Source organism: Zingiber officinale, chromosome 3B (genome assembly GCF_018446385.1).
Source record: "Zingiber officinale cultivar Zhangliang chromosome 3B, Zo_v1.1, whole genome shotgun sequence".
Lineage (NCBI taxonomy): Eukaryota > Viridiplantae > Streptophyta > Magnoliopsida > Zingiberales > Zingiberaceae > Zingiber > Zingiber officinale.
The window spans coordinates 95511805-95536416 of record NC_055991.1 but is presented as its reverse complement, the minus strand read 5'-3'; the positions used below and the strand labels follow the sequence as shown (position 1 = coordinate 95536416).

The 24612-nt window shown below is 43.0% G+C and overlaps 1 protein-coding gene across 1 annotated transcript; it reads left to right on the top strand.

The window, feature by feature from the left end:
• Positions 1-809: 809 nt before the first annotated feature.
• LOC122055045 (probable flavin-containing monooxygenase 1) lies at positions 810-2937 on the top strand. The gene is made up of 5 exons (XM_042616443.1): positions 810-1262; positions 1355-1595; positions 1863-2041; positions 2130-2491; positions 2574-2937. The coding sequence occupies exons 1-5, from the start codon at positions 810-812 to the stop codon at positions 2935-2937; spliced, it is 1599 nt and encodes a 532-aa protein (XP_042472377.1).
• The last annotated feature ends 21675 nt before the right edge of the window (positions 2938-24612 follow it).

The following is a 24612-nucleotide window of genomic DNA, read 5'->3' as shown; positions in this document are numbered from 1 at the left end:
ATATATATATTCATCAACAACTATTTATTTATCAACTAATTAATTAAATGAACCTTTTTCTCGTATGTTTCTTAAATGCATACGAGAAAAAGACTTGGTCCGTCCGCCCGCTCTGCCCCGCTTCGCATGTATTTCCCATTAAACAAGCCATCGAATCTCACCTAATTACTTTTTACGATGATGTGCTCTCGGTGAAGTAATCCTTAATTCTTCTCGATCTCTTCCATGGATTCAACTCCTCCGTCCGTCCGTCCGTCCTTCCGTTCAAAGGAAATTAAGGAGTCAACACGTCCCCATGCTTAAGAAAAATGAAACAGCATCAGAAGCCATACGACGTATAAATATTGGCTACACGTTACGACGAATGGACCAAAACTGCATTAATTATCATGTTTCTCAGGTCAACTTCCGCAGTGTGCATTAGTTTAACCCTAATACACAGTATCTGACCTACTGTTCAAAGTTTGAATCGGCTTTTAACCGATATCGATCGAAGAGAAATTAATTAGTTTGAACCGGTTGAGGCTAGCTGTTCATACGGAAAATCTCAAGCCAATTCCTCCATCGATCTTCCTTCTCGTTACAATTCAAATTGCATGCGACACACGTACTCTAGTTACGTTGAAAGGTTCAAACGATCGAGAACTATGATTATAATTATAATCTGGGATGAATTCAACTGTCAACCTGTTCGTTCATGGCGCCATGTGATCCCTATATATATCCACGTAGCTCCTCGCTCCATCTTCACCTTCTTCTGTCGTTAATTAGCAAGCTAGCTAGAGTCTAGAGAGGAAACTAATTAAACAATGGTGAAGGTTCAAGGCAAGCCGAGGGTGGCCATCATTGGTGGCGGTATCAGCGGGCTGGCCGCCGCGAAGGAGCTCCGGGATCTAGAGCCGGTGGTTTTCGAGGCCACCGACTCGATCGGAGGCGTGTGGAAGCACTGCTCCTTCCGGACGACCCGGCTGCAGACTCCGCGGCCGGACTACGAGTTCACCGACCACCAGTGGGACGACCGGAACGACCCCACCTTCCCCACCCACACCGAGATTCTGAATTACCTCCACGGCTTCGCCACCCGCTTCGACCTGTGGAAGCTCATCAGGTTACGCGCCAAGGTCGTGGAGGTCCGCTTCATTGGCGGCGGCGGCTCCGCGGCGGGATGCTTCACCGAGCTGTGGGGGGAGAATGGTAAAGCCATCGCCGATCGCCCCGTGTGGGAGGTCGGAGTCGTCACCGGAGACTCCGACTCGGTTCAGGTGCATGCCCAACATATCTATCTATCTATCTATCTATACGCGCGCGCGCGCACGCATTCCGGATTCGAATTCTCCATTTTTGAACCGTGCAGCGGTTTGAGTTCGAGTTCGTCGTGATGTGCATGGGGAAGTACGGAGATGTGGCAAACATTCCAAGGTTTCCTGACGGGAAGGGTCCGGAGATCTTCCAAGGCCAGGTTCTACACACCATGGACTACTGCAAGCTCGACCAGGAAGCCGCCACACGGCTGATGAAGGGGAAGAAGGTGGTGGTCGTCGGCTACAAGAAATCCGCCATCGACCTCGCCGTCGAGTGCGCAGAAGCAAACCAAGGTATATACATATGATTCTTAATTTATGTTGCAAATTAAAAGAGAAATCGAAGAACTGATGACGATTAATTAATTGACAAGTAAAATATATAGGTAGCTAGCTAGTAATTAAACAGAATGTTCAACGTACGTACTACGTAGGGGTCAAGCTAACGCACATGAATTTTCACTTGGTCAAGTCCTGACGCGAGGACAGGAAAGGCCAATTGACTTTTGACTGGTTGACTCTGCTGTAACCACTTGGCCTTTCTTTCTTGTTTAATTACAGGGGCGGACGGTGAGCCATGCACGATGGTGATTAGGACCCTGCACTGGACTGTGCCGTCCTACTCCATTTGGGGCTTACCCTTCTTCCTCTTCTTCTCGACGAGGTTCTCTCAGTTCCTCCACGAAAGGCCCAACCGAGGACTCGTAGAGACACTTGCCTGCCGACTGTTATCCCCCCTGGTAATTAATTAATTAATTAACGACTAATTAATTGAGTAATTAAATTGCCGTTCGATCTATGTATGTATGTAAATTGTGACGACGACAGAGGAAGGGAGTGTCCAAGTTCATCGAGTCTTATCTGGCGTGGAAGCTTCCCCTCGATAAGTACGGGCTGAGGCCGGACCACCCTTTCTTGGAGGATTATGCCTCGTGCCAGATGGCGATTTTGCCGGAGAACTTCTTCGCGGAGGCGGACCGAGGACTGATCCGGTTCAAGAGGGCAAACCAATTGTGTTTCTGGGAAGGCGGCGTCACGTTAGAATCAGATGGCAACGACTGCACCAAGTTGGAGGCGGATGTTGTGCTGCTCGCCACCGGCTACGACGGAAAGACGAAGCTCACCTCTGTGCTCCCTGGGCCCTACCGCGGATTGGTCGTCGATTCCTCCGGCGTCATGCCGCTCTATAGGTATCGTTTGATCGTTAGTAAGGAAGGAGATGAAGAATTAATTTTGAACTTTTAATTATTATGCCTGGAATTAATTAAACAGGGGAACGATTCATCCGCTGATCCCGCACATGGCATTCGTGGGGTACATAGAGAGCGTGTCGAACCTGCACACGTCGGAGCTGCGGTGCAAGTGGCTGGGGAGCCTCGTGAAGGGGGAGTTCGAGTTGCCGGCGGTGGAGGAGATGTTCCGGCAGATTCGGGAGGAGGTGGATGTGATGAAGAGGACGACGCGGTTCTACCGCCGGCACTGCATCTCCACCTTCAGCATCGCGCACAGCGACGGGATGTGCCAAGACATGGGCTGGCGCTCGTGGAGGAAGACAAATTGGTTCGCCGAGGCCTTCGCCGCCTACGGCAACCAGGACTATATAGAAAACGGCCGGCAAGAAGAAGAAGATGATTAATAACATCTCAAAATACCAGTTTTATACTATGCTAATTATGAAATTACTAGCTAGTAAACATGATTTAAAGAGTTACGTTGAAAGGTATAATACTATTTAACTTTGTATTATGTATTTGTTTTTTCTTTCTTTATTGCAATCAATAAATATGGTCACAGCTCCATTTTAAGCTAATTGAATTGTTATGATAAACTTTAATGGATTATAAAAGTGTTTAATTTGAAAATCAACTAATTATCAACATTCTTTTTTTAATTATTATTTTTTAAAAAATTTAAATTTAAAAAATTCAACATTTCCTTATATAAAATATTAATACATAAATATATCCCCTAAATATATTACAATACTCCGTAAATACTTAAAAATCCCTAATAAATATATATACTTAAACCTGAATCATAGAAATAAAATCTTTAAAAAAAAATTAATTATTATTTTTAATTCAAAATTTTAAAAAATTAAAAAAACAAAGAAATTTTGAATTTAAAAAAAAATATTTCTTTATATAAATCCCTAATACGTTAAGATATCCCCTTAACACATTACAATTAAATACTTAAATTTATTTCATTTTTAATTTTTCTTTTAATTAAATACTATAATCTAATTGGAAAGTCTGAAAAGAAAATTAACTGAAAAATTATAACCCAATTAGAAAGCCTGAATCCTATAAATAAAATCTTAAAAAATATATTTTAATTAGGGAGCCCTTAATTAACAAAAGAACTAAGTTTGCACTTGGCATAGATGATCACCCTCTCTTACTTACAATATAAGGAGAACTTTTGCCTCTAGTGTAAATGATTTTTGACAAATTGGATCCTACGGTTGTGGGAAGAGAGCCCTTCACACAATTTCAATGTGAAGTTCATCCCCTATGCAATTCCATTGTTCGTATAAACCCTATTATTCACATACAAATCATCAACGGTAAAATCCATCAACCTTTTTGATCGAGAGACTTTTTTACTTCTTGGTATTTCCACCCTTCATTCACCTTAACAAAAAAAATAGACTTCTTTGTTAGTGCTAGGAGCACAATATTAAAAAGTAAAATTTTAATATATGACTAATGTTAAGTTAGATTTGTTGAGATTTAATAAGTTGGTGTCAAGTGTACAAGAGCAGGTTACTTGACAAAATGATGAAGTCCTGGTTAGGAACATGACAGTAAAGCTAAGCAAATGAAATCTTGATTGAGAATCATACAATAGTTAAATCCTAGTAGAGTTAGACAACTGAAGTCCTGATTGGGAATCAGACAAAGCTGAGTTTTGGTTCAGAACTAAACAAGAAAGTCCTAGTTGAGTGCTAAGTTGATCAATCCAAGTGGAGTCAAATGAGAACTGAAGGCTTAGCAAACAAGTCTAAGTGAGTTAGCTGGGGAGTTGAAAGCTTGACAAACAAATCTAAGTAAAATCAGTTGAGAGTTGAACCTTGACAACTCACTCTAGATAGGTTAGCTAGGAGCTGGACATCTAGCCTAGTAAGTGCAAGTGACTTAGAATTTTCTATCATTCTCATTACACGTAACAAATGCAATGAAGCAAAGTTCAACCATTCCAAGCCACCGAAAGGATGTCCAAGTGGCTAGCAGGTGATAACTCTCGATAAGTGAAGTCGGGGATCCAGACGACTGAAGCTAGGTCAAGGTGACCGGAGCTGCTTCCAGGCAACCAGTGGAAGATGAGATCCAATGATCCAAGTGAGGTGGTCAAGATCAGATTTGACCATGCTCAGCTGACCGAAGGGCTTCCAATCGACCAAAGAACACAAAAGACATTATCTATCAGATAAACATTGCAGCCATGTCAACAGCTATAAAAGGAGTCTTGAGGCAGAGCTTTCAAATCAAGTTTTTCAATCTTGGTGCTACTCTGCTCATGCTCTTTATGCTCTCATACTTTCTGTGTTGCGATGACAATAGACTGCAACTTTGTGCTTCAACTCTGATCGGCAACACTGAGCGTATATTCTTTTATTAGTATTGTTGCTATATTGTTTGTTTTGTGCTTAATTTTTATATTCTTTTTCTATAAGGTTTCTCTACCTTTAGAAGCTTTTTGGAAAGAAGAAATTAGAAATAAGATTCAGATTTTTTTAATTATTGTGTGTGTCAATTTCTTCTTTGATTAATAAACTACTAAACAAGTCTTGCGTGCTCAATATTTGATTCAGTCTTTTGAATGCTTATATTATTTTGCATCATTTTATTAAATCTATGCTAGGTAGCTTTTAAATATTTCCGCTATGCTACTCTAATAATTTTAGCTCATAAAATTTATAATACTATTCACCCCCTCTAGCGTTGAGTTTGATCCTACAATTTGGTATTAGAGTGGGTTGAGCTAATAGTACACTAGAAAAGTTTAGTTATGTGCATGTTTAGGTTGAGTAAGGAGTACCCTACCTATTGCATCTAGTCAAGTGAAACTAGTTGAAACTAACTCACCTCACTCTAATTCAGTTAGACCAAGACATTATATTAAAGTTGATTTAGCATTAGATTCTTAAATTAGCTTTGTCTTAGGAAGTGTCGTTATTCCGATCAAGAAGGCTCCTTTGTCTCGTCACTACCTAGAAGCTAATTTAAGAAACTCTTGCTTAATCAGCCCAAAGCAAAACCAAATGTAACACAGTTTGAGTTTTATGCTTTAAGTTGGATCAAATCAATTTAAATTAATTAACACAATCCAAGCCTAACCAAACCTAATCTAAACCCTAATTGTAACCAAAACAAACCCAAACCACATTAAAACCCTATCTCAAACGTTAATTACAACTTGAACAAATTTGTATGCTCTTTTTAACTATGCTACTAACCCATGGTTTGTAAGAATCTTGGAGAAAATATCCTTGTAGGAAAGATCCAGCTCAACCCGTCCTTCTCTCTTTGATGGAAATAATTTTTCCAATTGGAAGAGAAGGATGGAGGACATTCTTAAGACTAACTCAGAATGCTAGAAAAACATCTATAATGGAATCAACTTACCAAGAGACACAAAAGGTGAACTGTGCCAGCAGGACTTATAGATGGGCAGCGTGAAGCAAGTAGCTCAGTCAAATGCAAAAGCAACCACCATAATTATGTGTCGTTTGACTCAATCTCAAATTGAAAAAGTTGGACTATGTAAAGATGTGAAAGAACTTTGGTAAAAGCTAAGTACTGAGAACAAAGAAGCTGAGTTAGAACAAATATGTTGCACCGTACTCATCACCAAATCAAACTCTATAAAACTTGGCAAGTCAAATCCAATAAGAATGGATGTTGAATAGCGGATGCTCCAAACATATGATCGAGAAGAGATGTTTAGCTCACTCAAGTTCAAATAAATGGGAATAGTTTGCTTCAGAAATAATGAAAAGATGAAAGTACTCAGGTCAGATAACATAGTATTAAATTCAAAGTTATTCATTAAAAAAATATTTGTAGAAAATCTAAGTTTAATTTGCTTAGTATAAGTAAGCTTTATGACACTAGATATAAAGTAGAATTATTGTCTAACAAATGTATTGTTAAATCTACTAAAGAACCTAAATTGGCCTTGTTAGTGTTGGGATCTTAGATGGCTAGAGGGGTGAATAGCCTCTTTAAAAACTTAAGCAGAGAGTTCTACACAGAAACTAGTTAGCGCAGCGGAATAAGCAAACTAAAACAAAACGAAAAACAACACACAAACACTGATACACAGATTTACGAGGTTCGGGGATAACTTGCCCCTACTCCTCGGCGTGTCCGTAAGGTGGACGACTCCTTGATCTTCGGTAGATCGTGTTGGTGCAACCTTAGGTCAAGGTTGACCTGGTTGACCTGACTCGAGTTGACCTGACTCGAGTTGTATTTTGATGTTTGACTTAGGAAGATTGTCGGTGCAACCTTAGGTCAAGGTTGACCTAGTTGAGTTGCATGTTGATGTTTGACACTCGTGGAAGAGTTGTATTCTTGATATGGGACAAGAATAGATGTTTGGGAGATTGTTGGTGCAACCTTAGGTCAAGGTTGACCTGGTTGACCTGATTAGGGAAAAAGTCCAAGTATGGAGACTTGGCACTGGAAAAGTCCAAGCAGGGAGCTTGGCACGCGAAAAGTCCAAGTATGGAGACTTGGCACGGGAAAAGTCCAAGTATGGAGACTTGGCATGGAAAAGTCCTAACTGGGATGTTAGGCAGTGTGGAAAGTCCTGGTGAGTGAAGCCAGGCAGTGGGAAAGTCTTAACTGGGATGTTAGGCAGTTGAAAAGTCCTGGTGAGTGAAGCCAGGCATTCGGGAAAATCCTGGTGAGTGAAGCCAGGTGAAAATCCTAGTGAGTGAAGCTAGGTGAATGAGAAAGTCCTAACTGGGATGTTAGGCAGTTGGAAAGTCCTGGTGAGTGAAGCCAGGCAGTTGTGGAAATCCTGGTGAGTGAAGCCAGGTGAAAACCCTAGTGAGTGAAGGTAGGTGAAAGTCCTGGTGAGTGAAGCCGGGCAAGGGAAAATCCAGATGGATCAAGGGTTATCGGACATCTGGTGTTGAGGAAAGTCCAAGTAGGTCAAAGGGATTGACCGGACACTTGGCGGGGAATTCTAGCAGGTCAAGGGAGTGACCAGATGCTAGGAATGAAGTACCAACAGGTCGAGGTTGACCGAATGTTGGTTTGGAAGGCTTGGGACTTGGTTTGGGCAAAAACCAAGTCACTAGTTATCTGATCGGTCTGGTGACCGATCAGTGTGCTACTGATCGGTATCTGATCGGTCTGTGGACCGATCAGGAGCTTCCCTGATCGGTCGTGGCGACCGATCAGGAGACGATGTCGCGGAAGGAAGAGAGTTGGGATCGGTGCGTGGACCGATCCGGTGTCTTTGATCGGTCCGGCCGATCATTCGATGCGAGACATTGCGTGCTACGATCGATGCGGGGACCCGATCGATGCAGGCTGATCGGTGCCGATCGGGGTTCTAACCGTTGCAACGCAGCGGCTAGTTTCTTCATTGTTTCTTCTTCGCGGTATAAAGGAGGCGAGGGCATCTTCGTGCTTCTTCTTCTTCCTCTTCTCTTATTCTTTTTCTGGTGCTTGAGCTTTGTTAAGCTCTTCTTCGCAAGCTTCGCGTGAGCTTCCTTGGGTGGGACCCTAGCCTTGCTTGTGGTTGGCATCGAGAGATGCTTCTTCAACAATCGACAAGAAGGCAAGGGTTGTTTACATGTGCTATGTATTTACTTCTTGTTTCTCTTGTATTTGTACTCCTTATCTTGCTTGTGCAAGAAGTAGTTGTGAGGTTTCTCCACCCATAAGGAGCTCATATTTAGCGGTTCTCCGGGACTCATCCACCGACGGATTGGTAGGCGTCCACCTTACGGACACGCCGAGGAGTAGGAGTTCATCTCGAACCTCGTTACATCGGTTTGTTTTCTTCTCCTTAGTTTCTTCCTTGTATTTCAGCTGCGACTAACCCTAAGCGTAGGAAGAACGAGAATTTGGGGGGCTATTCACCCCCTCTCTAGCCTCCGTATGAAGGATCCTAACAAGTGGTATCGGAGCGAGGTCGTGACGGATTAACACCCGAGGGAGCACAAGCTAGAGATGGATCAACTCGGAGAGGACATCACGATTCCACCTTTCTACGATTGCGACAACTTCGCGTTTTGGAAGGTAAGAATGAAATATTTTCTTATGACTAATCTTGAGAATTGGAGGTGTGTGCAAGTAGGTTTCACTCCTCCGGAGGATGAAGAAGGAAAACCTCTCAAGAAGAAGAGGTGGACGAAGGAGCAAATCCACAAATCAACCATCAACGATGAGGTAACGAAAATCATTGAATTTTCTTTACCTAATGATGTTTTGTGTAGGATAGGTGGGTATAACGATGCCAAGGAGTTGTGGAATAACTTGGCAAAGCTCCATGAGGAGAACTCCACTTCAAGTCATAAAGAGGAGTCAAGTGAGCCAAGGAGCTCACTTCATGAAGGAATGAATTTAGAAGTTGAGGGCCACTCAACATTTAAAGAAGAAGAGGAGGAGAGTTCTTCTTCAAGTTCGGAGCAAGAAGAAGAAGAAGCGTCTACCTCCGGAAGGGATGAAGAAGAGAGCTTTCATCCACCCTCAAACCTAGGTAACTCAAGCATTTTAATTTCTAGCAAATTACACATAATGTGCTTTGAGTGTAGGGAGTATGGACATTACAAGAGTAAATGTCCAAAGAGAGTTAGAAAGACTCCACCGGCGCCAAAGGTCAAGGAAGCCGGAGTCCCAACACGCAAGGGCAAGGAGCACGTGGTGTGCTTCCAATGCAAGGGGACATTATGGGAGCCAATGTCCGAGGGGGAGGCAATCTCACAAGGACAAGAGATCGAGCACATGTATAGGGGGAGCTAGGGCAAACCCTAAGGTAATCTCTAAGGCACATTCTTGCAATTCTAGTAGGATGCATGCTAGTAGCCTTATTGCTATTGTCAAGAATGATAAGCATGTTAATTATAGAAATCGATACACATGCTTAGGTGCCAAACATGTGAGCCTAGATAAGGATAACACTAGGAAAGCCAACCCTAGAATTAGCCCATCTAAGGCTAAGGAAAACCTAGGTAGGAATCCAAAATCATCTAGACATATGCCTAGGAATACCTCAAAGAAAAATGATAAATTAAAGCTTGAGGTATTAGAGAAAGAAAATCAAGTCTTGAGGTCAAGACTTGACTCTCTAGAAAAGGCTCTTGAGGATTTGACTCTAGGGTCTAGGGGTCAAAAACCCAAGTCCAAGGACAAGAAAGGTTTGGGTCACAAACCTAAGTCCCAAATGGTCAAGCCCACTTACCACAATGTTCCATTCGATTATGGAACAAAACCTAGGGCTAGGAAGACCATTACCAAGGTTACAAGGGGAGTCACCCCTATAGTTGACCTTGATGAGACCCAAATGACCAAGGCTTCAAAGCCTAAGAGGGTCATTAGGAGGGTTGCTAGGGAAGTCATCCCTAGTGAATATTTAGTGAACCCAATGAGCTCAAATAGGTATTGGGTTCCTAGGAGCATCTTCTCTACCCCATAAATGGGTTAGAGAGTGTCAACTCCAATAAGAAGGGTAGTTAACCCAACTTTGAGGAAATTGACACTCAAGGAGCATTTTCAAGGTTTTGAGAACTTTTGAAAATGAAATGGAATTATCATTTACTCCTTTGAAGAGTTAAATGTGCCTAAAGATTGGAAATTTCATTTTTAATCTCAATTGGCACAATTTGGGAAAATTTAGAGAACTCTCGAGGAAAAATGAAACATGCCAAGTTTTGAGGATAAATTTGATCTTTAAGTGGCATGAATTAATCTAGAGTTCAAGAAGTGTCAAAATTAGGATTTTGGCATTTTGGGGCAATCTAGGATTAAATTTTAGGTTAGCAAAGTGGTTAAGGATACTTAGATAGGTAATCTAGGTATACTTATTTATGCTAAATCTTGACATGATTGTTTGCCCTCACATGTTTTTACTTATGATATCATTATATGCCATGTCATCATCTCTTGCATTATAATCAATGAAATTGATTTAAGGACAAACATATAATTTGATATTGAGATCAAATTGGTGTTTAGAAAATGCATGAGAACTTAGCCTAAGTTGACCTTAATCCATATCTCACATCAAATTGACTTGAATGTGGTTTGATACACTTTAGATGTATGTGAGATATTAAGATCATGAGTTAGGATCAAGGTGCATAGTTTTTGTACCTAGATGAGCCTAATTCAAGAAATGGGGATCATAGGGAAAGCTTGTGTACAAGTCATGTACATTTAGCCCTAAGATTATGGTCCTAAATTCAAATGGTTTTAAAAGCATTTTAAAATTGATTTGAAAAACCTTGATGAAGCTTTCCTAGTGATAGCATTCATCATTGAACATTGTGATACAAAATTGACTTAACTTTGAACTATTTCAAAGTTTTCGAATTTTGTATCAAAATTTGAAAATGGAAACAATTTTCATAGAAAATTATTTTTCCATGATAGTATATGTTATGAGGAATGTATCCTCAAAATTTCACAATTTTTCGAATTTTCTAGGAGTTTCTGAATTTCGGGAAGGAAATTTCAGAAACCTGCCTATCAGAGTCTGGATCGGTCTGGGGACCGATCCAGGTAAGTTCGGTCTGCAGACCGATCCAGTGAGTTCCAGTAGCACGAGTGCGATCTGGTGAAGGGCTGATCGGTCTGGTGACCGATCAGTGATGATCCAGAAAGAGGATCGATTTGGGAATCGACCCAAGGGGTTCCTGATCGGTCTGGGGACCGATCAGTGCGTGCTGAATTGCTGAAATTCGACTGGATGTCTAAAATTTCAGTTTTAGGAAGTGGTGTTTTTGGATTTCTAAAGGTTTGAAACTCTCCAAGACATTGTTGGTACAATGATCAAGGGGGAGTTGGCCTTTAGGGAGAGTTTTACCTAATTGTCAAGGGGGAGTTGACTTTTAGGGGGAGTTTTTACTCCTTAAGACTTTTGAGGATTAGTGATATGGGATTATCACTAAGTTGATTGTTGAGTTTAGTATCAAGGGGGAAATTAAGAGTTTCAATGAAAGGTATGGGACTTTCATTAGGAAGAAACTCTTGACCTTGATACCCTTTTTTTCTTTTTGATGTGTGTCAAAAAGGGGAGAGTGTTCATTGGAGAATTATTGGAGAACCCAAGTTAGGTTATCGGGTTAACCTAAGCTAGGGGAAGAATGTCAAGGAATGTTCGAGGAAGAACATTGGAACTCTTTTTGATGTGTGTCAAAAAGGGGGAGAATTATTGGAGAACCCAAGTTAGGTTATCGGGTTAACCTAAGGGGAGAATGTCCAGAGAATGTTCAAGGAAAAAACATTGGACATTGGAAGATGATTGGAAAACCTAAGTTAGGTTATCGGGTTAACCTAACTTGATTATGGGTTTGTCAAACATCAAAAAGGGGGAGATTGTTGGTGCAACCTTAGGTCAAGGTTGACCTGACTCGAGTTGACCTGACTCGAGTTGTATTTTGATGTTTGACTTAGGAAGATTGTCGGTGCAACCTTAGGTCAAGGTTGACCTAGTTGAGTTGCATGTTGATGTTTGACACTCGTGGAAGAGTTGTATTCTTGATATGGGACAAGAATAGATGTTTGGGAGATTGTTGGTGCAACCTTAGGTCAAGGTTGACCTGGTTGACTGATTAGGAAAAAGTCCAAGTATGGAGACTTGGCACGGAAAAGTCCTGGCACGCGAAAAGTCAAGTATGGAGACTTGGCAGGAAAAGTCCAAGTATGGAGACTTGGCATGGAAAAGTCCTAAGCGGGATGTTAGGCGGTGTGGAAAGTCCTGGTGAGTGACACGGTGGGAAAGTCTTAGTGAGTGATGTTAGGCGGTTGAAAAGTCACGGTGAGTGAAGCCGGGCATTGGAAAATCCTGGTGAGTGAAGCGGTGAAAATCCTAGTGAGTGAAGCTAGGTGAATGAGAAAGTCCTAACTGGATGTTAGGCGGTTGGAAAGTCCGGTGAGTGAAGCCAGGTTGTGGAAATTCTGGTGAGTGAAGCCGGTGAAAACCTAGTGAGTGAAGGTAGGTGAAAGTCACGGTGAGTGAAGCCGGGCAAGGGAAAATCCGGATGGATCAAGGGTTATCGGACATCGGTGTTGAGGAAAGTCCAAGTAGGTCAAAGGATTGACCGGACACTTGGGGAAGATCAAGGGAGTGACCAGATGCTAGGAATGAAGTACCAACAGTCGAGGTTGACCGAATGTTGGTTTGGAAGGCTTGGGACTTGGTTTGGGCAAAACCAAGTCACTAGTTATCTGATCGATGCGGTGACCGATCGGTGTGCTCTTGATCGGTATCGATCGGTGCGTGGACCGATCAGAGCTTCCTGATCGGTCGTGGCGACCGATCAGAGACGATGTCGCGGAAGGAAGAGAGTTGGGATCGGATGTGGACCGATCCAGTGTCTTTGATCGGTCCACGCCGATCATTCGATGCGAGACGTTACATGCGTACTACGATCGATGCGGGGACCGATCGATTGATCGGTCAGCGGACCGATCGAGTTAGCCTAGCAACGCAACGGCTAGTTTCTTCGTTGTTTCTTCTTCGCGGTATAAAGGAGGCGAGGCATCTTACGTGCTTCTTCTTCTTCCTCTTCTCTTATGCTTGCTGTTCTGGTGCTTGAGCTTTGTTGAGCTCTTCTTCGCAAGCTTCGTGTGAGCTTCTTCCTTCGCTACTGCTGTGGTTGGCGTCTGAGAAGCTGTTGCTTCTTCAACAGTCGACAAGAAGGCAAGGGTTGTTTACATGTGCTATGTATTTACTTCTTGTTTCTCTTGTATTTGTACTCCTTATCTTGCTGTTGCAAGAAGTAGTTGTGGCGAGGTTTCTCCACCCATAAGGAGCTCATATTTAGCCGGTTCTCCGGGGACTCATCCACCGACGGATTGGTAGGCTTCGTCCACCTTACGGACACGCCGAGGAGTAGGAGTTCATCTCCGAACCTCGTTACATCGGTTTGTTTTTCTTCTCCTTAGTTTCTTCCTTGTATTTCCGCTGCGACTAACCCTAACTGTAGGAAGAACGCGAGAATTTGGGGCGGCTATTCACACCCCCCTCTCTAGCCTCCGTACGAAGGATCCTAACAGATCGCACCCCGGAAGAATTCCGGCTAAAGATCCTCCTTCTAGGTGGAGTAACCTTCCCACAAAGTCTCAAGAAATATCTAAGTTAAGGCACGAGACTTACAAAAACTCGGTGGCAAAGAAGAATAGAAATGCTTACAACCACGCGAGAATCAGTAGCAGAAAACAGAGATCGCAGTTCACCCGAGAGCTCAAGAACTTCGCACAACCGCACAGACTTTTCTTTCAAGCTTTCTTTCGTGTTCTGTTCTTGTTCCCCTCTCGCTGTTTTTACTGCTTCTCAAAACCTGATCTCTGCTGTCACAAATCTGGTCCAAACTGCGCAAATCAGCGCTGCAAATCTAGTCCAAACTGCGCAAATCAGCGCTGCAGCCAATCCCTTTTCCTCCTTCTCTGATTCTCTGAACTCCCACCAATGATATCACAGTCAACACTGGCGTCTTCTGAGTTCGAACCAATCCCCAGGAGTCAAGCAAATCGCAGCCAGATCACAGCAGTATCCGTTGATGCCTGAAATGCACCATGCGCCGCTGAAACCAACAGAAAGACCATTTGTCGCATTCCTCTTATGAACTTAATTTGAAATTAGGCTTGGAATGATACCTGTTAACCTGCAAATCTAAAAGCACAGAGGATTACATCACATAAATGAATGAGATATATCAAAAGCAGTGAAGGAATCGTTGATACAACGAATAAATCAGAGTGTGTGGATCGGTCACCAGACCGATCACAGTGCCTTGGACCGATCAGGCAAAAGCCTGATCGGTCTGAGACCATTCTGATCGGTCGTAGTGACCGATCAGATTGAGTGTGGATCGGTCCACAGACCGATCCACCTCTTTTCTTTCTTTGCAGTCTCTTCTCCTGATCGGTCTCCCTGACCGATCAGATTGCACTCAGTGTGCTCCTGAGTGTTCTGATCGATCTGCGGACCGATCAGATTGAGTGGATCGGTCCACGACCGATCCACCTCTTCTTCTTCTGCATGCTCTTCTCACGATCGGTCTCACGGACCGGTCAGATTACCTCGTGTGCTCGGGTGTTTTCGTCGATGCGGGCCGATCAGATTTCACTCGATGTGCTCGGTGTCATCGATCGGTCATCGGACCGATCCGGGAACTGTTTCCGGATCGGTCTGCCGACCGATCCATCACTTGAGTGTCATTGGATCGGTCTGACCGATCCAATGTGCCATTGAAAGTCCACTTAACTCTCTCTCTAACTTAATCGAGATCGAGCTACGAGCCCTCTCCGACTTCGTCCGGTCCGGAGAACGAGTACCGAGCCCTCTCGGCCTAGTCCGGAGAACGAGCTATCGAGCCCTCTCGGCTTCGTCCGGTCCGGAGAACGAGCTACCAAGCCCTCTCGGCCTGAGTCAGGAGAACGAGCTACGAGCCCTCTCCGACTTCGTCCGGTCCAGAGAACGAGCTACCGAGCCCTCTCTGACCATTCCGTGCCAAGTTACCATACTTGGACTTTTCCCGTGCCAAGCTCCCTGCTTGGACTTTTCACCAGATGTCTTGACCCATCTGGATTTCCCTTGCCTGGCTTCACTCACCTGGACTTTCCCTCCCAACTGATCAACCTCGATCAGTAGTCATTCTGAGTTTAAACACTATCTGATACAAACTTAAATCAGTGTCAACATCAAAACAACAGCCAGGTCAGACTGTATCAACAATCTCCCCCTTTTTGTTGTTTGACAACACGATTTAAGTTTAGATCAGAATTGTTCAAATTTTCATAATTTTAGGGGAATCAAGATCCTCCCCCTAAGACGGATACAACACTATGTGAGGGTCTTCAAATTTGCATTCATCTAAACTTAGTTATATTCTCCCCCTTTGTCAAACACCGAAAAGGTGCGAATAAGGTAAGATAACTTAAATAACTCCCCCTTAACCCTTACTGTCTGGTTCTTAAAGCACTTAGAATTCCCTCTAAGTGTATTATAAGACAGTAATAAGGAAATAAAAGACAAGCAAGACATGCAAGTGAACAACATATTAATAACGGATAGAAAATGAAATATAATAAAGAGCAAGCAAATATAAAACTGAGTACCATAAATACATGAGTAGCATCAGAAGTGCAAACATCCAGGTCAGTCATAAAGACTAACAAATAACATCCAAAATACAGACAGTCAACAAACAAACTGTATCAATCAACATCCTCACACTGAGGAAGATCACCATCATCGGCAGGAGGGGTGAAATCCTGAGGCGGCACGCTGGAGGATGGATAGCCCGGGTAAGACTGCGGAGGCGGGTAGCGTGCCATCCATCCGAGTAGCAACTGCTGTGTCACCACCTGTTGACTGTGCATATCATCGAAACGCTGGTCAATATGCCCGCGCAGGTCATCATAGCGCTGGTCTATCCGAATACGCAGGCCATCCAGCTCAGCAGATATCATCTCATCATGCCGAGTAGCAACCTGTCGTGGAGGTCCCCGTGGTAACTCACCCAAAACTCTCCCATCCTTCCACTGAACACCCCCATTTTGTCCAATGATGCCAGACTTGGAAAATGCCCGTTTCCCAAGTCGGCAATCCTGCCTGACCATTTTGACTATTCTACCCTTAGAGACATCAACCTGAAGGGTCTCGAGCCAATCAGTAATTATATGCCCATAAGGCATATAAACAGTGGAGCCGCTGGGCCGAGAATATGAGATGATCGAAGAGTAGATGCTGGACATAATGTCAAAGTCGAGACGCCGACGTAACCCATAAAGCATCAAACAATGATAGGGTCGGATCTCAGCAAGAGGTTTGGATGTGATCGGAAGAATACAGTTTGTGACTATCTTAAAAAGAATATAGTCAGGGGCAGATAGTCGTAGGGCAGCAAAAGTGGGAAAGTCAACATCCAACTCATCCAGGTCATCTGGTCTAGGATGACCGAAGAAGTACTCATAGATGGAGTCAGGTGAGACATCAAGTGGAGGACGTAATGATTTTGGTAAATCAGGATAAATGGAAAAAAGATCCCCCGAACACATCCGGCAGCCTAGATACCCAAAAAATTCTCTGATGGAGAAATCGATAGGTCTTTTAGCGACTCGGGTTTTATAAACATCATCACCGTTCTGATGAAGATTGTTATAGAACTCAGAAACTAGGTCAAGGTTGATGTCCCTTTCTAAGTAGACTACTGAGTCAAGTTTAAAATAGGCTAGGGTTTCGGACACAGAAGGACAAAATTCATCCATATACTTGCGATCCACAGATCGACATGGAAGCAGCTTGAATGTCCTCTGTTGAAATGCTTGCTCAAAATGGCGGTTTGGGAATCTACTAGAACCAGCTGGTTGGGGTCGAGAGGGAGCAGGAGACTTGGTTTTCTCAGCTGGGGACTTAGAAGAACCCTCACCGGCTGCTTTCTTCCTAAATAGATAAAGATTTGGACACGGTCGGGGCAAATGGGAGTCCACGGGAGCCACACAGAGAGAACCGAGACAACACACATAGAGAAAATGTGAAAAGAAGCTAAAATGCTAAGAATGAACAAATCTCGGGAGGAAGAAGAGTTACCTGGGCGCCATTGTGACCTTCGGCTTTTAGAAGATGATGGGTCGAGAAGACGGGAGGAAAAGAGGGGCGTCGGCTAGGTTATGAGTCGGTCGGCTAGGGTTTTGAGAAGGAAGAAGATCGGGAAGAGAGTGGGTCGGGAGGTGTTAATGAGGGGATAGTGCACAGTGTGATCTGATCGGACGGCTGTCCGAACAGAGAAATCCTGACCGATCAGGAAACATCCTGATCGGTCAGTGATCATCCTGATCGGTCGTGGAGACCGATCAGGGATCTTCCTGATCGGTCCTTGGACCGATCAGTTCGTGAACAGAGAATTTCCTGTCCTGATCGGTCGTGGAGACCGATCAGGTATCGTCAAATCTCTTGATCGGTCGTGGAGACCGATCAGGCATCATCCTGATCGGTCCCTGGACCGATCAGTGTCTGATATAATTTCCAGTAACTGAAAATATGAGCCGTTATCTATCGGGAATTTTGAAAATTTCAGAATTCAAGAATTCAGAATCTCCCAAATTCATAACCTAGAATCAACACCCACAAGTATATTAAAAAAATATGAGCTCTTATGGTCTTAGCTTGTGTAGAGCCCGAAAGTTTCAGACTTTAAATCCAAAAACTCAGACATTTGGAATCGTAGAATTCCAATCTCAGAAAACCTTATAAAACCATATAGTGAAACAAGGTATTAATTAAGACTTAAAATTGCTATGATCAGTTTCAAGTTTGTCAAAATATATCCAAGTTAATATTATTTCCTTTAACAACCTATCGTATTGACAATCAAAGTCATGAAATGAATCAAACAACCATATCAATCAACACATCAACCACCAACCATAAATAGATAATTTCTAGGCAAAAGTCCAACCAAGATTCCTTGATTGGAATATATGAGTAAGATCTAGGAGCCAAATACACATGAATTATGTAATGGCCTTCCCCATACTCAATTTATGTCTCTTCAACCTAATTATTCAAGGGATGCATGATACATTTTGAATAATTTGATTGATCCTAGCATCTCACCCCATTTCTAGCAAACAAAAATATTTTGTTAAACCTTATAGTTTGTGTGAGATGTTCCCAAGTTGCCCAAATTATTGTCCCAATTACTCTTGTCATTTTAATAGTCCTTATTGATCATGATGAAATCCTAAGGACCTAAGGAGCCAAACACATTCCCAACTCCCTCCTTAAATGACTAAATTCATTCTCCGGAAGGGGTTTGGTGAAAATATCAGCTATATTTGACTTTGACTCAACATATGTGAGTGCAATGTCTCCCCTAGCTACGTGATCTCTTATGAAGTGATGACGCACTTCAATGTGTTTGGTCCTCGAATGATGGACTGGATTTTTAGTTAAGTTGATCGTGCTAATGTTGTCACATAGCACTTGTACACCCTTATAATAAAGTCCATAATCCTCTAGGGTGTGTATCATCCACAACAACTGTGATACACTCTCTCCCATGGCAATATATTCGGTCTCGGTCGTGGAGAGAGCAACACAATGTTGCTTCCGACTTGACCAACTAACTAAAGATGAACCTAAAAATTGGCAACCCCCACTAGTACTTTTCCGATCCAATTTGCATCCAGCATAATCGGAATCGGTATAGCCTATCAAATCAAAAGACTCCGTACAAGGGTACCACAGTCCTACTCTCATTGTGCCTTTGAGATATCTCAGAATTCTCTTAACTGCAATTAAGTGAGATTCCTTGGCACAGACTTGATACCTAGCGCACATGCCCACAACAAAGAGTATGTCCGGTCGACTAGCTGTGAGATATAGAAGACTACCAATCATGCTTCTATATTGCGTTAGATCAATTGGTTTTCCACTCTCATCATTGTCAAGGCGAGTGTTTGTCGCCATTGGAGTGGACACTTCCTTAGAGTCACTCATATTGAATTTTCTAAGCATCTCTTGAGTGTATTTTGTCTGATGGACATAAATTCCATCTCGAGTTTGTTTGATTTCAAGTCCGAGGAAGAATGTCAACTCTCCTACTAGACTCATCTCAAACTCACTTTCCATGTGAGAAATAAATTCATTCAAATAGCCCTTGTTATTTGAGCCACAAATTATGTCATCGACATACACTTGGGCTACAAATATGTTTTCACCATCTCTACGTAGAAATAGTGTTGGGTCTATTTGGCCTCTTACAAATCCCTTTTCTAATAGGTAAGTTGACAACCTTTCGTACCAAGCTCGTGGTGCTTGTTTAAGCCCATAAAGTGCTTTCTTGAGCTTGTACACGTGGTTTGGAGCTTCGGTATTCACAAACCCCGGTGGTTGTTCAACATAGACTTCTTCTTTAATAAAACCATTTAAGAAGGCAGATTTAACATCCATTTGATAGAGTTTGAAACCTCTATGTGCAGCAAAAGCTAGCATCAAACGAATGGACTCTAATCGGGCCACGGGAGCATAAGTCTCATCATAATCGAGACCTTCGACTTGACTATAGCCCTTGGCTACAAGTCTTGCCTTGTTTCTTACAACTTCTCCCTTTTGATTTAACTTATTTTTGAAGACTCATTTAGTTCCAATAATGGTGGTCTTCTTAGGTCTAGGAACTAAGTCCCACACTTGGCTCCTTTCAAATTGACCTAACTCATCTTGCATAGCTAAGATCCAATCAGGATCGTGCAATGCCTCATCAACTATTTTTGGTTCAATCTCTGAAATCAATGCGACTTCATTAGATTCATTTCTAAAGAATGACCTAGTCCTAACCCCTTGTTGGATGTCTCCCACAATTTGATCTTGGGGATGACTAGTGGCTAACCTAGACTGCCTTGGTGTTGGCGGTGCCTCATGAGTGGTCTCACTCGGCACAGGCAAGGACTCAATATCAAGCAAAGGATCAGATTGAGTTCTTTGTTGCCTTTGCTCATCAACATCAGAGTCAACTTCGACTCGTTCTTCATTTTGATCATTCAAACTTAGATTTCTAAGTTCAAATTGAATTTCTCCTATATCCCTTGGTTGATCATTTAAGTTAGGGATCTCTTCAAAAGCTACATCAGAGGACTCTTCAATCAATTTAGTCCTATTGTTGTAGACTCGATAGGCTTTGCTGGTAAGAGAGTACCCGACCAGTATCCCTTGATCAGCCTTAGCCGTGAACTTCCCAAGATGATCCTTGGTGTTCAAGATAAACACCTTACAACCAAACACCCTAAGATGTTTAATTGTAGGCGGTTTCCCAAACCAAAGTTCATGGGGAGTCTTTCCTAAAAACCTATGTATTAAACGATTTTGCACATAGCAAGAGTATTCACAGCTTCACCCATAAGTAGCTCGGTAGTGAGTACTCATTGAGCATGCTTCGTGCAGCCTCTTGTAGGACTCGGTTCTTTCTCTCCACAACCCCATTTTGTTGTGGGGTCCTTGGAGTAGAGAACTCATGCCTATATCCCTTTTCTTGACAAAACTCTAGAAACCTATGATTTTGAAATTCCCCACCATGATCACTTCTAATGGTTTTAATTGTTGTAGATTTTTCATTTTCAGTTCTTCTACAAAAGGAAATAAAAATATCTATAGTTTGGTCCTTATGTTTCAAAAAGAAAGTCCATGTGTATCTAGTAAAATCATCAACGATTACCAAGCAATATCTACTTCCATTCAATGATATTACACTACTGCAATCAAATAGGTCCATGTGCAATAAATCTAAAGCAGTAGATGTACTTACAGTGCTTTTACCTTTATGAACACCTTTTGTTTGCTTACCCTTTTGACATGCATCACATAGTTTGGTCTTGTGGTACTTGATGCTGGGTAAGTCTCGCACTAATCCTTGGTTGGCCAACTTCCGGATGTTCTTCATGTTTACATGTGCCAACCTTCTATGCCATAGCCAAGACTCTTCTTCTTTCGACATGAAACACTTAATCAAAGCATTAGTAGCACTTTTAAACGATACTTGATAAATATTATCAACCCTTGTGCCTACTAGTACCGTGTCAAGTGTGTCAATGTGTTTAACCAAACATTGACTTGAATGAAATTCAATTGTGTAACCCGTATCACACAATTGACTGACACTTAGGAGATTAAAAGTCATCCCCTTGACTAGAAGGACATTCTTGATATGGAGACATTCAGATATATGAATGTCTCCAACTCCTACAACCTTAAGGCTACCATTGTTACCAAATGACACATTACCTCTATTTTTGTTTTGAATGGTAGAAAACAGTGATCTGTCCCCGGTCATGTGCTTGGAGCATCCACTATCAACAAACCAAGTTGATAGATGCTCCCCCTCGACCAATGCCTACAAGACACGGAAGATAGAGGTTTTAGGTACCCAAATCTTGGGACCTAATGCTTCTACAACGAAAGACCTAGGAACCCATGCCTTGGTCATACCTTTCCTAGTTCCATGAGCCCTAGAAACATGTGATCTACTATGTTGAGTTCTAGACATTAGAGAAATGAAACTCGACTCCTTGGGTTGATACCCTAGCCCAGCCTTGTTGTAGACTGCCCTTTGGGCATTTAGAATAATGTCTAGAGTCTTAGAGCTAGTTGAGAATTTCTCAAGCATTTTCTTGAGTTTCTCAACCTCACCCTTTAACGCCTTGTTCTCATCCTCAAGGACTTCTAGATGTAGGTCATCGACCTCATCTTCCCTAAGGGTCCTTAAGGTTTTTACTTCTTCTTTTAACAATTTATTTTCTGTTTTTGACTTTTTAAGCAATGTAGATAAATGAGTGATAGTCTTATAACACTTTTCTATATGAGAAGAGGTTACCTCTTCATCATCCGACGATGATGAAGCCGCGGTTGAGGCGTCGCTCGAATCTTCCTCACTTCCGGAGTCCGAAACTTCCCTTGCCATAAGTGCTAATTGTCATGTGCTCTTTTCCATCTTCTCTTCTTCCTCCGATGAGCTTGATGAGGACTCATCCCAAGTGGCCTTGAGAGCCTTCTTCTTCTTGGCTCTTTCCTCCTTCTTTTTGGCTCGTTCCTCCTTCTTCTTAAGTTTTGGACACTCACTTCGATAGTGCCCCTTTTTGCTGCACTCATAACACGTAACATTAGTTTTGTCAATATTTTGTTCACTAGGTTTACCTTTTCCTTTGTATCTCCTGCTCCTTCTCATGATTCTTCTTACGAAATTCGCCATCTCACTTGATGATGATCCACTTTCATCATCGGATTCTGAGGAAGAGGTGGATGAGGAAATCTCCTTTTCTTTCTTCTTTTCCTTCTTCCTTCTTCCATCCTTGCTCTTTGGTCCTGCAAACAAAGCAATACCCTTCTCTTTTTGACCTTTGTTAGCAAGCTCATGAAGTTCCATCTCACAGAAAAATTCATCTAATTTAACAATGGAAAGATCCTTGGATACCTTGTAGGCATCTACCATAGATGACCACAAGGCATTCCTAGGAAAAGCTTTTAGAGCATACCTTACGAGATCGCGATTCTCCACTCGTTCGTCCACCGAGTGTAGACCGTTGATGATCTCCTTGAATCTCCCGTGAAGCTCACTTACCGTTTCATTGTCCTTCATAGTTAGATTTTGGAGTTGATTCAAGAATAGGTCCCTCTTGGCAATCCGAGAATCTCGAGTTCCCTCTTGGAGCTCGATGAGTTTGTTCCATAGGTCTCTTGCACTCGAGAACGGACCTACCTTGACGAGTTGGTCCTTGGCGATTCCACATTGCAAGGTGACCATAGCCTTGGCATCGGCTTGTGCTTTGCGTAGTTGTTCGGTAGACCACCTAGACGAATCAAGTTCCTTACCTTCTTCATCTTTTGGTGGTGTAAAACCCTCCTTGACGGAAAACCACATGGCAATGTCGGTCTTGAGGTAATACTCCATGCGGCCCTTCCAATATTGAAAATCTGCTCCTTCGAAGTAGGGTGGTCGATTTGTGCTGAAGCCTTCCTTCATAGCCATCCTTGTTTGCTCTTTTGGGTGTTAATCCGAATCAAAGAGCCCCTTGCTCTGATACCACTTGTTGGGATCTTAGATGGCTAGAGGGGGGTTGAATAGCCTCTTTAAAAACTTAAGCAGAGAGTTCTACACAGAAACTAGTTAGCGCAGCGGAATAAGCAAACTAAAACAAAACGAAAAATAACACACAAACACTGATACACAGATTTACGAGGTTCGGGGATAACTTGCCCCTACTCCTCGGCGTGTCCGTAAGGTGGACGACTCCTTGATCTTCGGTAGATCGCACCCCGGAAGAATTCCGGCTAAAGATCCTCCTTCTAGGTGGAGTAACCTTCCCACAAAGTTTCAAGAAATATCTAAGTTAAGGCACGAGACTTACAGAAACTCGGTGGCAAAGAAGAATAGAAATGCTTACAACCACGCGAGAATCAGTAGCAGAAAATAGAGATCGCAGTTCACCCGAGAGCTCAAGAACTTCGCACAACCGCACAGACTTTTCTTTCAAGCTTTCTTTCGTGTTCTGTTCTTGTTCCCCTCTCGCTGTTTTTACCGCTTCTCAAAACCTGATCTGTCACAAATCTGGTCCAAACTGCGCAAATCAGCGCTGCAGCCAATCCCTTTTCCTCCTTCTCTGATTCTCTGAACTCCCACCAATGATATCACAGTCAACACTGGCGTCTTCCGAGTTCGAACCAATCCCGAGTCAAGCAAATCGCAACCAGATCACAGCAGATCCGTTGATGCCTGAAATGCACCATCGCTACTGAAACCAACAGAAAGACCATTTGTCGCATTCCTCTTATGAACTTAATTTGAAATTAGGCTTGGAATGATACTTAAACCTGCAAACTCAAAAGCTAACAGACAGAGGATTACATCACATAAATGAATGAGATATATCAAAAGCGGTGAAGGAATCGTTGATACAACGAATAAATCGAGTGTGTGGATCGGTCACGGACCGATCACGATTAGCTGGACCGATCGGGCAAAAGCGATCGATGCAGATTCATTCGATCGGTCGTAGTGACCGATCAGTTGAGTGTGGATCGGTCCACGGACCGATCCACCTCTTTCTTTCTTTGCGGTCTCTTCTCCGATCGGTCTCACGGCCGATCAGTTACCTCGATGTGCTCTGAGTGTTCTCGATCGATGCGGACCGATCAGATTGAGTGGATCGGTCCACGACCGATCCACCTCTTCTTTCTTCTGGCTCTTCTCCCGATCGGTCTCTCGACCGATCAGTTACCTCGATGTGCTCGAGTGTTTTCGTCGATGCGGCCGATCGATTTCACTCGATGTGCTCTTGAGTGTCATCGTCGGTCATCGACCGATCCGTGGAACTAGTTTCCGGATCGGTCTGCCGACCGATCCATCGATTTTGTGTCATTGGATCGGTCTGACCGATCCAATGTGCCATTGAAAGTCCACTTAACTCTCTCTCGACTTAATCCGGAGATCGAGCTGAGCCCTCTCCGACTTCGTCCGGTCCGAGCGAGCTACCGAGCCCTCTCGGACCTAGTCCGGAGAACGAGCTACCGAGCCCTCTCCGACTTCGTCCGGTCCAGAGAACGAGCTACCGAGCCCTCTCTGACCATT